Below are 16,271 nucleotides of genomic sequence, written 5' to 3'. Positions count from 1 at the left end.
CTCCCTCATTGCTGTATGAACGACCCATGCAAAGAGATGAAACTGACCCCCTTATCTGATTAAAGGAGAAACAGTGAGACTGATACTGTCAAATGAAGACTAAAAGTAGAGAAAATATTTTTTCTTGGATCTTTCAACTACAGCAGTATTAGAAATAATGTGTAAACATAGTAGGTAAAAATGTTTGGACAGAACTGTGGTTTTTAAGTTGATGTCTTTTTGATCTTTCAAAAATCTACATTACACAAATTTTGTGGAGGTTATTTTAATAAGTTCTATCTTGCCGTCTGTAGAGGGAAAGAGAACTGAAGCAAAGGTGATATAGAAGTGAGGCATCAGCAAACATATTACCCCATGCCTGCACTATTTTACAAATGGTAGAGTTGTGTAACTTTTTACTGGGATTTTTATTTCTATCCACTAGTAAAACCAGATTGTATGGTTGGACTGATGACAAAGTTCTGAGGGACCCAGAAAACTTTTCCAAACATCTAAAATAATGTTTAGGTTTCCAAAAGAATCTATTATAAGGTCTGATAAACTACGTCTTTCCAGGGGTTAGAAGCAAGTGCTTGGGTCCTAGTGGAATATTGGGGATCTCTTATTTTCAATGGCATAGTTTTCATTTCTATTCCTTTAGGATCACAAAATAGTGAGCCTTTAATCTGTGATTGGTATGAGACAGGAGTAATGGCTGTCCTAAAGTTGGAGGTTTTGTAGTGGGTGTGTCCCTGTGATCTATTTGTCATCTATGTGTGTGAGTGTACCTTATGGCAAAGGTGTTTGGTAAAACTGTACCCAGTACGTGGTTTGGAGAAGTTGGCAATGAAGTTTTATGACTAATTTGATGTGGATACCTAAGAATACAAAGGAAAACAATAGCATTCAGCTTGCTCTATGAGTTCTTTACTTCCAAATATATTTATTTTTATTAGAAGTTTGTGTGACTGAGTGTTATCCTATCTTTAGATAAGAGAAAGAGAAGAACGACGCAGACGAGAAAAGGAGGAAAAGGAACGATATGAAGCCAAGTTAGAAACTGAAATGAGAAATTACAATCCTTGGGGAAAAGGTGGTGGTGGTGCTCCTCTCAGAGACACAAAAGGAAATCTGATAAGTACGTTTGAAAATGTGGGTCTTCTCTTTAAGATGTCTATTGTTTTCTTCTCTTCAAGTTATTAACTTTATTCCGACAAACATTGTTATTCTTTGTATCACATCATTGGTGTATATGGCACTTTACAGGCAAGGAAGAACACTTGGCCAGTGCCTGTAGAAGCATGTGATCCTAGGAATCAAATCCTGTTCACTTTATTTAAGGGAATGGTTTCATTGGCTTCAGTAGAACTATTTTCCGTGTAAGAAGAGCAGAACTAAAGTTATCCATCTGTTTGGGATTACCAAGAAATGTCAGCCGACAAGGCGGGTATTGCTTGTGTATTAATTGTGCTGATTACTTAAGAATTCCAAGTTAACACTGAGGTTTGCTAAGTTCTTGTCCCAACATCAGGCCCACTAGTATTAAAATTAAAGTTTCGTTGGGAACCCTGATGTGCACTGTTGCAACACACACAGTTTTTGAATTTGCGATAGTTTTATTAACAGAATTAGCAAAGTTACAAACGCTCCAACCCAGCAAGGTAGGTAGAGATACTACAGAATGTGCGTCTGAGCATCTATATGCTGTCACTATCCCTTGCAAAAGGACTAAAAGTGTTAGTTATCCTCACCACAGTCACCACCACCAGTGGTCGTCATCCTGGCATCTCCCAAGAGTTACATCTCACGAGGCACACAGGCTGGGATACGACTTCTTATAATGTGTTATGCTGACACCACTATACCTAATGCATATTCCATAGAGGTTTCTCCCCTTTTTCTTATTTGTATTTCCTCACCCTACTAACGTTGGGGTGCCCTTCTCCCACAGATTAGTAATCTGTTTACCTCAAGTTTATTAGCATTTATATTATTAGCATTTATTGACATTATATTATTTTATTAGCATTTATTAGCATTTATTTATAAACTTGTGGTCAGACATCTGCTGGTGTTCCTAACTTCAAATAGCCCAAGCTGGTATAAGCTAGCATTTTCTGATAACCTGTTGGCAGTTTAGTCATTACAGCGTTCTGTCTTGTGATTTTATGATCTAGGGTTACTCCTTGTTAGCTGCTTAATCTAAGGCTTTTGGGCCTTATGCCTTATTTAGTTAAACTATTGTCTTACAGGCCTTGTAAGTTCATTATATTACTGCCTTAACTTATACCCATGGCTTACCTAGCAAATACCTATAAGTATAGGCTACGGGGCAAGAAAAGACAACAGAAAACAAAGTGGAAAGGATTGCTAGATGAAAAGATTTCCAATACGCTAGGCCCTGTATTTATGTGTGATTGGTGTGATGTACTTTCATTTTAAATGTTTCCACAGGAGCAGTACATTACAACAATATAACTTCTAATCATGGACTCTCTACTTGGGACAAATAGACTAAGAACAAATCTGAATGAGTCCATAAAGGGAAGTGGAATATTATTTGAGCTTGCCCACTATGACAGCCTTGTAAATTGTCATATAAAGACAGTCAGATACTAATAATACTCAGCATTTATTTATTCTTTGTGTTTTGCAAAGTACTGAGTACTCATCAATTACTTAATCATCACAGTACCTTTGTAAGAAAGAGATGGAGATAGACAAACAGGGAAACTGCAACACAGGGAAATAATTTATCTAAGGCCACAAAACAAGTCAGTGGCACAACTGGGATTAAATTTCAAGTTCCTGGCTCCCTGTCATGAGCTCAGTCCCCCAGATCAGGCTAGCTGAGAGTGGTTGGGAAAGACACAAGTTACATTGTTTACCATGAGCTCTTGAACAGTAGTTTCTGTATTTAAAAAAAAAAAAAGAACAAAACAAAAACCCATTAGGAAAAACAGCAACAGTTTGTTTGTCTTTCAGTAGGCCCAGTCAGATCTGTCCACCTCAAAATAAGTGCAGTAAGGTCAAATTCGTTCCAATACAGAAGGTCTCCTATACTATTTGCACCAAATATCCTGTCTTCCTCCCACAAGACTGCAGAGCAGTTGTGGAGCCCCTTCGTGGAGGTTACTTTATCTCAATGGATGAAGTAGTGTTTGTGGGCTCTTATATGATCCTCTCTGTGAGGAGAGATCGGAAGATCCGCATAGAAGAATACCAGCCTTGTTTCCACCCCTCTTATTGGCCATTCCTTCCTACCCTCAGTGTATTATTGTGCAGAAATCTCTTACCTAGCTGGTTCTGCAGCCATGGAGAAGAGGGGTGCATTTGTCTCTACAGACTTAAGTGATCCATAAGGCTTTATGTGGGCCTTCTGTGGGTACATTTTACTGTAACAAGCACTTTTTCTCAAAGAAGCCTAATTTCAACAATGTATTTTCATGCTTCTTCACCGCTTGGTCATTTAACCAAGGGGATAAGAACCTCAGTAGCACTGTTAGCATCATGTCTAGGTGTTCTGGTAATGTGTAAAGACTCAAAGATAGGAGTTTTGTAGTTTTTTCTTTTTGATACACTGAATGCCCCTCATGAGTCTTCAGAATAGGTGACTGTCTAATGATTACCCTCAGGAAGGGAAAGTGGGTTCTTCTAATATAAGTAAAACCTCCTATTCACACTCATATACAAGTCAATTCCTGCTGTTATTTCCAGAGTTTGGGACTGTTCAATATATAGTATTGAGAAATGCCTGATGTAAAGCACAACATGGTAAAGAAAAAATTTATAGTTATGGCTCAGAGCATGTTATCATGCTTAATCTGAATTAGTACTTTTAGAGTACTCGAAATTTCAACTTGCAGTTCTTGTTTCTCTGTGCAAAAGGATATTGACCTAGCTGTTTCGTTTAGGTTGAATCATATTCTGTTTGACTCTAATTCTTCTTGAATTTGAAGTGAATGCCCAACAAAAAAAGATGGGAGAATTTCTGAAGTCTATGTGCATTTCATTATTACATCAAAACTTCAGTGTAACATTGAGTTAAAGTACTTGTTGACATCAATATATATATGCTAAATTCAGGTCCATAACATTGAGTTAGAGCACCTGTTTTCATTTGCAGACCTCTAACAAATTTTGAACAGAGGTGTGGACCGCTTTGGAAATCTTAGACGTAGTCTGCAGACCACCAAGGGTCCACAGACCATAGGTTGAAAACCACTGAGTTAGAGTACTTGATGACATCAATATAGAATACTGCTGAATTCAGGACCAAAGCAGTTTGTTTGGACATTAAGGCTAGCCAACATTTTCAACACTGTGTGCCTAAAATATAGATTTAGTAACCTAAGTTTTAGGTTCCCAGTTTCAAAATTTTTGGCCATATCCACAGCTCTGTGTGAAATGACATGACATACCATGTTATATGGAAGTATGAGTTATTACTCCCATATATATGAATTATTTTCTATTGTGCCGTGTTCCTTTTTCATCCCAGTGAAATGTCTCTTCACTGGGTTTGTGTACTGTGTTTATAGTAATTTCTAAGTAGCTGCTTCTAAGAGAGGAATATCATTTAAAGTTCTGGGAATATCCAGCCTTAAATATCCAAACAGATTAAAAATGGTCAGTAACAACATATGCAGCTGCCCTTAAAATTGGTTTTAGTTTAGCTATTACTCTTTTCCAGGTATATGATAGTATAACAATTGCTCATTTGTGGCATTCTCATAGCACGTGATAGGTTTCCATTTATCTTGGCAATTTCTCCTTTTTGCCTTGTAAATATTTTGAAAACCTATTAATTTTTAAAAACATTATTGGATAGAATCACGAATTCATAGGTTGGTAGGCTGCTTTGCGGGATCCTTCTATACCTACAGATTATATTATCTTTTTAATATCTCAAATTAATTTCAAGTGTATTCCTTACAGATTTGCTAAAAAATTGATCTTAATCTGGTTAGGTATGGAAATAATCTGTTAGCTGGCAAAGGAAAACCTGAATTAAATATTGCACTGTTAGATAAAACTGGCAAATGTTATTAACTAGTTCTACTAGAACTTCGCTCTTTGAACTATAGCACAATAATCTCTCACTTTGAGATTTTCTGCTCTGATTTGCAGCAAGAGGACTCAAACTGATATTTGAATAAGTAGCTCTGTTATTGAGCTACTATACTAAGATTAGTAGAACCTTTTGCTAGTAATTCTTCATATTGGCAAGATTTGAGCCAAAAATATTAACAGTAGTCAAGATTTGTAAAAGTGATGAATGGTTTTGGGTGCCTCAGTTTTTGTGTGATACCTTACAGGGGCCAGTTTTCAGAGGGTAGGGGCATAGCACTTTCTGAAAATAAGGACTCTTTAAAGTGTGTCATATTGGGCACCCCATAATCATCACTTATGAAAAATTATCCAGTGTCTTTGTAGTAATGAATATAGCGTCTGCAAATTATGTTGAAAAATCTGTAAAAATAATCATTAGATGAACATTTCAGTCCTGGTATAACTTTGAGCATACCACATATTGTGAATGTATGTTTACATATCACAAAGCAGTAGCTGGATTATTAAAGAATGTGAGAAGAACCAATTCACATGTAATGATGTACAACATTTAGCATGCTTAGGAGAAATGAAATAAGCAGCATAGATACTCAATATTAAATCAAAGTATTTTACAACCTTTTTAACAGAGGAGGATTTTGGAAACAAACACAGTCACGACACATTGTGTCAACTGTGTCATGCTTCAAGCTTTTTACCCTTGCTTTTTGTGGTATTTTCTGCTTTTTGCTGTGAAGGGTCATTGCTGACAAAAGCTTTCTGAGTAAAAAGTTGTTGGTAATTTTATTTCCTTGTTCAGTAAGTTCCAGGTGACCACTTTTCTCATTTCTAGCTCACATCATTGTTTTTTTATTTACTCTTTTGTTCCCATAGTTGGTGTGCCCTGAAAGTAGACCCGGTGAAATTTCTTGTTTTTGAGAATACACATGCCACTTGTGGGAATAAAATATTATAAATAGCTGTTTCCCCTCTCCTTTAGCTGACTTGAACATGATGCACAAGCAAAATGAAGATGCGTATCATAACCCAGAGGCAAGACACTATCAAGATAAAAGGGCTATTGTATCGGTTGACCAAAGTTTGGCCTCCCCAAGACCTGAGAACACAGAAGCATCTACAAATAAAATAGCAGGTTTTTAAGAATATTATGTTATCAGTTATAAACATTATTAGGTTTTGGTGGTCAAAAATTCTCAAGCTCTTGTACATCTCTCTTTTTCTGTCACTCATAAAACTGTCAATCATGCCTACCGTGTGAGGCACACTCCCACCTCTTTCCCAACAGTCCTCTTGCCTTATTGTTGTTGGAAGCTGAAGTGGGTTAGCAGTGGCCCCTCCCCCTCTGGGTCAGTGGGAGCCACTCCGCCTCACTATGTCACAGGGCATTGCTCACGGGTGAGGAATCAGCTGAGTCACTCTTGGCTTGTAGCTTTGGTCAGCAGTTCGGGTAGAGCAATAGGCAGTCAGGGTCCTAGCCCACAATCAGGGCAGCGAAGGGGTGGTGGCTCGGACCTATGCTCAGGGTCGAGCAGCATACAAACAGTTCAGAGGCCCAAGCAACAAGTTCTCTGGGCTCAGGCCGGAGTAGAGCAGCCAAGCACAGTCTTCAGGAGCTCAGGCAGGGTTAGAGCACCCAAATACAGTCTTCAGGGGCGCAGGCAGGCTTAGAGCGCCCAAACACTGCCTAGGGGGGCGCAGGCAGGCTTAGAGCGCCCAAACACTGCCTAGGGGGGCGCAGGCAGGCTTAGAGCGCCCAAACACTGCCTAGGGGGGCTCTAAGACAAAACCTGTCCCAGAGGCTCTAAGACTCTGTGAGGTTAGGGGTCCAGAGCTCTGGCACCAGCTCGAGCCCAGAATTCTACACAGCAGTGAAACAGCCCTGCAGCCAGAACCCCATGAGCCTGAGTCAGCTGGCCTGGACCAGCCAGGGGTGTCTAGTTGCTGTGTAGACATACCCTTAAAGACACTGAGCAAATTAGATGTTTGAGACCACAATGTTGGCTCTTTGTATTCAGTTGCTTCTTGTTAGGTGGGATTTCTCTGTAGTTGTTTTTAAGTCAAAGAGATGGGGGCTGAAGTTTTGATGTTCAAGGCAAGGAAAAAGCCATTTTCGTAGGTTATGGGGTAAAGAGAGACATTATGACAAAGGGAAGTTATTTAAAAGTAATGGTCATAGTCATGTCGTTTGTCCCACCTCACCCCACCATTTGCTGCTCTCTTGTATTCTCTCTTGTATTAATATTTGTTTGGGTTCTTTGAGAGTTGTTTGGGAAATCACTAGACCAATAGAAAAGCCATGAAGCAGAGTCTTATATTATGGGGATGATTTCCATTTTTTTGCCTTACACTTTCTGGTAGAATAAATCATAACTGTTCCGATTAAGGAATAATGTCACAGAATTGGGAAAAGGAGATGATGAAAACACAAAGTTACAGGCCAGTAATTTCGCTGTCAGTTAAATTACTATCCTGTTAATTTTTAAAAGCATGTGGTTAGGGTATTTATTTGAGGAAAAAAATTAGATTGGGTATTTTTAAAAAATCTCCTATTGTGCAAATTCTGGAGAAAACTCTTTTTTTCCTGGAACCAGTAACTTAAAAACATTTTAACCCAGCTAATTTTGTTTGCTGTGTATGAGATTTGAAAAACTGAGTATTTAGTTTGTTTACTTTGGGATGAAAATTTGGCAATGTTTTTTATGATTATGTAAAATGGTAAATAATAATGGCAGACTCTTAATTGTGACAACACTTCCTGGTGGTACTTAAAGTCAAGCAAGGCAATAGAGCCCTAGAGTGAAATTCACCCCTGTGCAGAGTGCAGGGGCAACTCTACCAATTTTGCCACCCCAAGCAGTTGCCGCCGAATTGCCACCACGGAGCACGGACTGCCGCCCCATTCTAAATGCTGCCCCAAGCACCTGCTTGGAAAGCTGGTGCCTGGAGCCGGCCCTGGCAGAGAGCCTGAATAGTGCTAATGTACCGTTTTTGTGGGACTTAAATCAGGGGTGGCCAGCCTGTGGCTCCGGAGCCACGTGCGGCTCTTCAGAAGTTAATATGCGGCTTCGGGGCTGGAGCTATAGGCGCCAACTTTCCAGTGTGCTGGGGGGGGGTGCTCACTGCTCAATCCCTGGCTCTGCCACAGGCCCTGCCCTCACTCCACCCCTTCCCGCCCCCTCCCGAGCCTGCAGTGCCCTCACTCCTCCCCCTCCCGCCCCAGAGCCTCCTGCATGCCACGAAACAGCTTCAGGAGGTGCGGGGAGGGAGGAGGAGGTGCTGATCGGTGGGGCAGCTGGTGGGCGGGAGGTGCTGGGAGCTGGGGGGAGGGAGGAGCTGATGGGGGGCTGCTGATGTATTACTGTGGCTCTTTGGCAATGTACACTGGTAAATTCTGGCTTCTTCTCAGGCTCAGGTGAATTTCCCATTGAATGTCCTAGAGAAACAGTTAATTCAATTAAAACAATTCAGTTAAATTGTGAAAAATATTCTATTGCATATAGGTTCTTATATGGTGTTCATCACTGTTTCTTCATTATCACTGTATTTATGATTCCACAAGAGGAAAACTAAATATGAATTTAACATAATAATGTTTTTGATGTTAGAAATTAGATAGGCATACATTGTATACAAGTTTAAGGTTAGATTGTAGCAGCAGCCTATGTATGCAGTCAAAAGGAAATACATGGGACGTGACTGCACAGGAGCTACCCAGATCCTGGATCTGGATGTAGGATGGGGTGTGTGCAGAGAGAGCACACAATTAAAGTGTCGGCCTAATATTTCCCTCAACCCCTCTGAGTGAGTGGGTGGGGAACAGATAGAGCCATGACTCTTCCACATACCTTCAGTTCACCATTCAACTGAGCAGGCTGGATCTGAGTAGAGAATGCAGTATCTGATGAAGGGCCAAGGCATCATATCCTACAAAAGAATGGCTATACTGGGTCAGACCAGTGGTTCATCTAGGCCAGTATCCTGTCTTCTAACAGTGGCTAATGCCAAGTGCTTCAGAGGGAATGAACAGAACAGGTAATCATCAAGTGATCCATCTCCTGTCGCTCATTCCCAGCTTCTAGCAAACAGCTAATAGGCATCCTGGCTAATAGGCATTGATGGACCTGTCCTCCATGAACTTATCTAGTTCTTTTTTCAACCTTGTTATAGTCTTGGCCTTCACAACATCCTCTTGCAATGAGTTCCACAGGTTGACTGTGCACGGTGTGAAGAAATATTTCCTTTTGTTTGTTTTAAACCTGCTGCCTGTTAATTTCATTTGGTGATCCCTAGTTCTTGTGTTGTGAAACGAAGTAAATAACACTTACGCCACACATGTCATGGATATTATAGACCTCTATCATATCTCCCTTTAGTCATCTCTTTCCCAGATTTATTAGTCTCTCCTCATATGGAAGCTGTTCCAGACGCCCTGATCATTTTTGTTGCCCTTCTCTGTACCTTTCCCAATTCTAATATATCTTTTTTTGAGATGGGGTGACTAGATCTGCATGCAGTATTCAAGATGTGGGCATACCATGGATTTATATAAAGGCAATATGATATTTTCTATCTTACCTATACCTTTCTGAAGGATTTCCAACATTGTGTTAGCTTTTTTGACTGCTGCTGCATATTGAGTGGCTGTTTTCAGAGAACTATTCACAATGATTCCAAGATCTCTTTCTTGAGTGGAGCAGTTAATTTAGACCCCATCATTTTATATGTATGTTTATATATATATGTATGTTTTCCAACGTGCATTACTTTGCATTTATCAACATTGAATTTCATTTGCCATTTTGTTGCTCAGTCGCTCAGTTTTGAGATACCTTTGTAACTCTTTGCAGTCTGCTTTGGACTTAACTATCTTGAGTAGTTTTGTATCATTTTGCAAATTTTTCCACCTCATTGTTACCTTGTTTTCCAGATCATTTATGAATATGTTGAACAGTATTGCTCCCAGTACAGACCCCTGGGGGACCCCACTATTTACCTCTTTCCCTTCTGAAAACTGACCATTTATTCCCACCCTTTGTTTCCTATCTTTTAATCAGTTACTGATCCATGAGAGGGCATTCTCTCTTATCCCATGACAGCTTACTTTGCTTAAGAGCCTAAGGTGAGGGACCTTGTCAAAGGCTTTCTGAATATCTAAGTACGCTATATCCACTGGATCACTCTTGACCACATGCTTGTTGACCCCCTCAAAGAATTCTAGTAGGTTGGTGAGGCATGATTTCCCTTTACAAAAAACATGTTGACTCTTCCCCAACAAGTCATGTTCATATATGTGTCCAATAATTCTGTTCTTTACTATAATTTCAACTAATTTGCCGGGTACTGAAGTTAGGCTTACTGGCTGTTAATTGCTGGGATCACCTCTGGAGCCTTGTTTAAAAATTGGTATCACATTAGCTATCCTCCAGTCATCTGGTACAGAAGCTGATTTAAATGATAGGCTACATACCACAGTTAATGGTGCTGCAGTTTCATATTTGAGTTCTTTCAGAACTCTTGAGTGAACACCACTCTTGTCCTGGTGGTGTATTACTGTTTAATTTATCAATTTGTTCCAAAACCTCCTCTAATGACATCTCAGTCTGGGACAGTTCCTCAGATTTGTCACCTAAAAAGTATGGCTATGGTTTGGGAATCTCCCTCATATCCTCAGCTGTGAAATCAGATTCAAAGAATTCGTGTAGTTTCTCCGCAGTGGCCTTATCTTCCTTGAGGGCTCCTTTAGCATCTTGTTTCAGAGTAGCAGCCATGTTAGTCTGTATCCGCAAAGAGAAAAGGAATACTTGTGGCACCTTAGAGACTTACAAATTTATTTATAGATTCATAGATATTAAGGTCAGAAGAGACCATTATTATCATCTAGTCCAACCTCCTGCACAACGCAGGCCACAGAATCTCACCCACCCACTCCTGCGAAAAACCTCTCACCTATGTCTGAGCTATTGAAGTCCTCAAATCGTGGTTTAAGGACTTAAAGGAGCAGAGAATCCTCCAGCAAGTGACCTCTGCCCCATGCTACAGAGGAAGGTGAAAAACCTCCAGGGCCTCTTCCAATCTGCCCTGGAGGAAAATTCCTTTCCGACCCAAATATGCTGATCAGCTAAACCCTGAGCAAATGGGCAAGATTCACCAGCCAGATACCCAGGAAAGAATTCTCTGTAGTAACTCAGATCCCACGCCATCTAACATCCCATCACAGGCCATTAGGCCTATTTGAGCATAAGCTTTTGTGAGCTACAGCTCACTTCATCGGATGCATCCGATAAAGTAAGCTGTAGGTCACAAAAGCTTATGCTCAAATAAATTTGTTAGTCTCTAAGGTGCCACAAGTACTCCTTTTCTTTTTAGCATCTTGATCGTCCAGTGAACCCACTGGTTGTTTAGTAGGTTTCTTGCTTCTGATATATTTGAATTTTTTTTTGCTGTTATTTTTTGAGTTTTTGGCTAGCTGTTCTTCAAATTCTTTTTTGGCCTTCCTAATCCTCTCTTCTTCTCCACCTGCTTTTGGAGAACAGGATATCCAGAGAAACTGCAACTCTAAAGGGTATGTCTGAGTCAATCTTCCTTTCCAGAGCTGCTCCTGGAGCACCACAGCTCTGAGCTAAGCCTTAGTTAGGGCTGAGAGTAAACTGTCAGCCTAACCCTTAATGATATCATTTTCAACAGACTAACCAGAGTGGCTGTGCTGAAAAAGATGTTAAATTAAAAATTCATAGTACAGTATGCTCATTACAGCAGTGGAATTTGACCTACTGAAATCTGTATCACTTGATTCTAATTATGCATTTTCTGTAGTGCCTGTCATCCTGTTATCTGAACATTAGTCTAATGAAGATGTTTTGTGTTGTTTTTCAAATTATATTCTGTTTTTTACAAATTTAGTATGTTTTAAGAACAGGTTTTGAGTTATATCTGATAAGACTGCTGAATGGTAATCACAAGCAATGAAGTGTTGAACTTAGAAACTTTTTTGCCTAATTTAAAAAAAAAATAGAACTGTAAACCCTGGTATACATATGAAAGCAGCTGTATAGATTTGGTTGTGACGGACTGTGTTTTTCATCATAAACATCAGAATACTAACATGACCTATATATTCATTTATTTGTTGCTTGATATCCTAAAATCCTTTAGTTATTTGAATATTTTTATACAAACCCAAATAACTAACTAATATTAATTGAACAATGAAACTCATACTAAATTCTGCACATAAAATATAAAAACTCTGTTTGAAAACTATTTCTATAATATCTTTGGATAATGTATATTGTAGGCTACCATGGGAGACAAATGTTTGTGTTTCTTTCATCTGGTTTTCTGTCTCAAAACTAGTTTTGATTATATTTGGAAAACTATCTTCTTCTAGGTTTTACATTTGCACAAACCTCTCCCTATGTTCGAGGTAACATATTTAGTGAGCCACCATCTGAACAACAACTTAAGCGGCAAGAGGCATACAAGAATTTTCTTCGTTTGCAGGTGAATGCATGTGCCAATATTACCCTATTAAGCTGTATTTAAGCATCTGAGCTTTTTTACTTATCAAGGATTTTATCCAATACATGCTCTCGAAGGCCCCAGTCCTGTACAGACTTATGCATGTGAGTAACTTCATGCAGATGAGTAGTCCCAGTGAATTTCATGGGAGTACTCACATGCTTAAGTGTTTGTAGGATTGTGCCTGAATCAGCAAAGTGCTATAAACCATCTGAAATTAGAAAATTGATGCCATTAGTGATTGACTTAAATTCAGTTGTGTTTTTAAAAATTTTTTGAGTCCCCAAAGTGTGCTAGGAGCCTCATAAAAACGTGAAGGCACAAGCCTTGTCCTTAAGAATGAACAGCTAAATTTAATATGACTCAAGTGAGCATCATAAGTAGAGAAAGAGGAAGGACAAAAGTGACAATAAGAACCTAGTTATTTTTAGTAATGTTTGTGCACAATAGTTCTGCTAACAGTTTTTTTTGTTGTGTAACATGTTTTATAGTGTAACAAACCAGTGCCACAATAGTTAAAAAGAATTGAGGAGGAAATATGGGGGGGGAGGAAAGTTTGTTGTATATTATCATGTATGAAATTAATGTTGTTCGATCAATTTTAAAATTGTACCACAGTTTGGCATGGCTCTCTGTGGGAGAAGTGATTATGTTTTTTGTGTTTGGAAAAAAAAAAAGAGAAAGCTTTCAGGTGTTTTATATACACCAAAAAGGTTTCAAGAATATTCAAACAGCTGGTCTAAACAAATCAACAGTTATATGAGCTGTAGTGCAGGAAAGTCCTGGAATTCCCTTGCAGTTGCCTTGTATGCTCCTTAATGCTACAAATGCAGGGTGCATCTACAGAGTGCCACACATGTAAACTTTGTTCATTAGATCACTAAGCTGTTATCCACAGATGAATGTTAGCTTTGTTCTCTAGATTGAGGAAAAGAGACTCAGGGAAGAAGCAGAGCGTGAAAAACTTAGAATTGAAGAAGAAAAAGAAGAAAAGCGACTAGTTGAACAGAGGAGCAGAATGCAAAAAGAATATGAAGAGGAACAGGAAAAGAAAAGAAGGAAAGAGGAGGAGGTGTGCTATCTAATTTTAATGATTATTTTCCCCCTAACGAGCACATTGAATCATTTGCATTTTGCAAACTCTAAGGAAGCTCATAAAATACTCTGTGTCAGAAAAAGGCTTGTGGAACCTCACTGGAAAACTAGAAAGTAGGTGGGCCTCACAACTAGTCAGCAAAATCCTTCCACTTCCCTTAATCTTAGAAGAACACCATCAATTTGAAATCTAGTCAGATTTTTTTTTAAAATAGTTGAAATATAGTCAAATATTAAACCTATCTCTGGGCCTAATGTCAGTTTTTGTGGTCTTAGTTATGTTTTCTTATTTTAAGAAAAGATTTTTTTTTTTCACCTGCTGCTGTGTTAGCACAGAGGAGATTGATCATACAGGGGAATGCAGAGTACTTGACCAAGTAAACAAACTGAAAAATAGGGAGGTATTTTTTCTCTAATCTTTTAGTTGTAGAAGACTTTGGAAATACTTGTAAATGTAGTAGGGGGGAAATATTGCAGAGGAAGCATGATTTTTAAAAAAAGTTGGCAGTGTTCCTTTGGAAAGGGCTGGAATACTTATTTTTGAAAAAAAGCAGTAATTTCTTGACATTTGCCCTGAACCAAGTGGTAATGAAAATTGTTATCAAGGTGTGCAATTTTAATGTGATTCAAAATAAAAAGCTTAGATGTATTTTTCAGTTTTAAAAAGCTGAATTAATTTGATTATATTTCTTCCCATAGTTAACTTGGGATAGATAGCTTGTGCCCTTGTCTTACGTGCAGTGAAGTAACACCTCCTCTAATCCTCTGCATGGCTGTGTAAAACCTACGTAGACCATAGGCTAGAGCGTGGCATGGGCCACAATCCCAGCATTCCAGATTCTGCCCCCTTGCTCCCATTTATGAGCAATTTGGTGGGATGGGTATGGGACTGATTAACAGAGGTGGGCTGGTATAATGAGGGAAATGAGTTGCACCCATTAAAGTATTGTTGCAACTTTCCTTCAGGAACAGGGGAAGAATTTTTACTGAGCAACAATTTATTTTTGAGGCTCCTGTGGGGGTGGCTTAGCTATGTACCATTGTTTACTCAGGGCTGAGTCTTAAAAGCCTCTGAGCCTCAATCTAGCTCTGAATGAGACCAATGCATCAGAGGTGAAATCCTAGCCTTTCTGAAGTCAGTGAGGGTTCTGCCATTGACTTCATGGGAGCGAGGATTTCACCTCACATGTTTGAGGTGTATGGCAAAAGTTCTAATTTGAAAACTTTGTTCATTAGATCAACTGCATGTTGTTTTTCCATTCATATTTACCTCTCAGATACAATTTTAATTTCTCAAGCAAAATAAAAAACTTTAAAAATATTGATTATTTTTTGTTTTTATTCACCAACAATATTCTCTTTACAGCAAAGATTAAAAAATGAAGAGCTAATTCGCTTAACTGAAGACAGACGAAAAGAGGCTGAAAAAAAGAGGAAAGAAGAGGAAGACAAACAGAATGAACAACTTAGACAATATTATGAGCGAGAAAAAATAGCAAAGATGGAAGAGGAAAAAAAGGTGGTACACTTTAAGGACTTTGTAAAGTCTAAACATATTGTCCTATTTTATTTTTAGTAAGACAATTGCTAGAAAAATTGAATCATGATAATAAACTGCAACTGTTTTCTAGCAGCTGCTGAAGGCGCTGTCTTCACTAGTGCTCCTGTTATATCTACCAACACTAGCAGTGGTGGGAAATTTTGACAAAAAACCTAGGATATGCACAGAGAGACACAATGGGTGAGGTAATGTCTTTTATTAGACCAGCTTCTCTTTGTGAAAGAGACAAGCTTTCAAGCTTACACAGAGGTCTTCACATCTGGAAAAGGTGCTTAGAGTCTCACAGCTAAATACAAGATGTAACATTTCTTAGCATAAGAAATTAACACATGTTGCAAGAGACTATTCAAGGTGAAAGTGTGTAGTTAACACCTCTGCAGTCATAGGACAAAGGAGGGTTAGTGGGTTACAGATTATTGTAATGAGCCATAAATCCAGTGTCTTTATTGAGTCCATGATTTTTAGTGTCTAGCAAAGTTATGAATTTAAGCTCTTAGGCTCATCTTTTGAAAGCATTGTGCAGGTTTCCTTTGAGTTTGAGAGCTGACAGGTTAGATATAGAATGATCATTTTGTGAAAAGTGTTTGCCCACAGGTAATACGGTGTGTTTGTCTTTTGTCATTTTTCAGCATGAGTTCATTTGAGAGCACAGTGATTGTCTTGTTTCACCCACATGGTTGTTATTGGGGCATTTTAGTGCACTGGATGAGGTCCCACTGTGACGGGATCTCCAGGGTACAACCTGGAACTGGGGTACTGCTGTGCCCACTTAACTCCCAGCCTGGGCTGTCTCTCACAATGCTTTGCTTGTGACAAGCAGCAAACCCCTCCAGGAGCTTTATTCACTCATCACAACAGCAGGTGGAGCCCCACACCTAGCTAAATTGCACGAAGGGACCCAAAATCTCTCATGAATCACACAGAGAAAGGCACCAGCCAGCTCCCCCGCAGGTCCCCAGCCTAAGACCCCAGAGCTGTACCATCTTGCCCTGGTCAGAAGTCTGATAAGTACAAGTTTATTACCCAGTCCGCCCCTCCCTCCATG

General features: G+C 39.2%; 1 protein-coding gene across 6 annotated transcripts in view; it reads left to right on the top strand.

Moving 5' to 3' along the window:
* CSPP1 (centrosome and spindle pole associated protein 1) overlaps positions 1–16,271 on the top strand; it is a 182,784-nt gene that overhangs the window by 98,010 nt on the left and 68,503 nt on the right. For all 6 annotated transcript variants that reach the window (XM_077810172.1, XM_077810174.1, XM_077810173.1 and 3 more), the window contains 5 exons: positions 970–1,117; positions 6,032–6,184; positions 12,440–12,552; positions 13,493–13,642; positions 15,032–15,184. In XM_077810172.1, the coding sequence (XP_077666298.1) occupies positions 970–1,117; positions 6,032–6,184; positions 12,440–12,552; positions 13,493–13,642; positions 15,032–15,184 (717 nt within the window). The remainder of the gene's footprint in view (positions 1–969; positions 1,118–6,031; positions 6,185–12,439; positions 12,553–13,492; positions 13,643–15,031; positions 15,185–16,271) is intronic.

This window comes from Eretmochelys imbricata, chromosome 2 (assembly GCF_965152235.1).
Source record: "Eretmochelys imbricata isolate rEreImb1 chromosome 2, rEreImb1.hap1, whole genome shotgun sequence".
Taxonomy (NCBI): domain Eukaryota; kingdom Metazoa; phylum Chordata; order Testudines; family Cheloniidae; genus Eretmochelys; species Eretmochelys imbricata.
The sequence above is the reverse complement of the archived record's forward strand: the minus strand, read 5'-3'. Positions and strand labels throughout refer to the sequence as shown.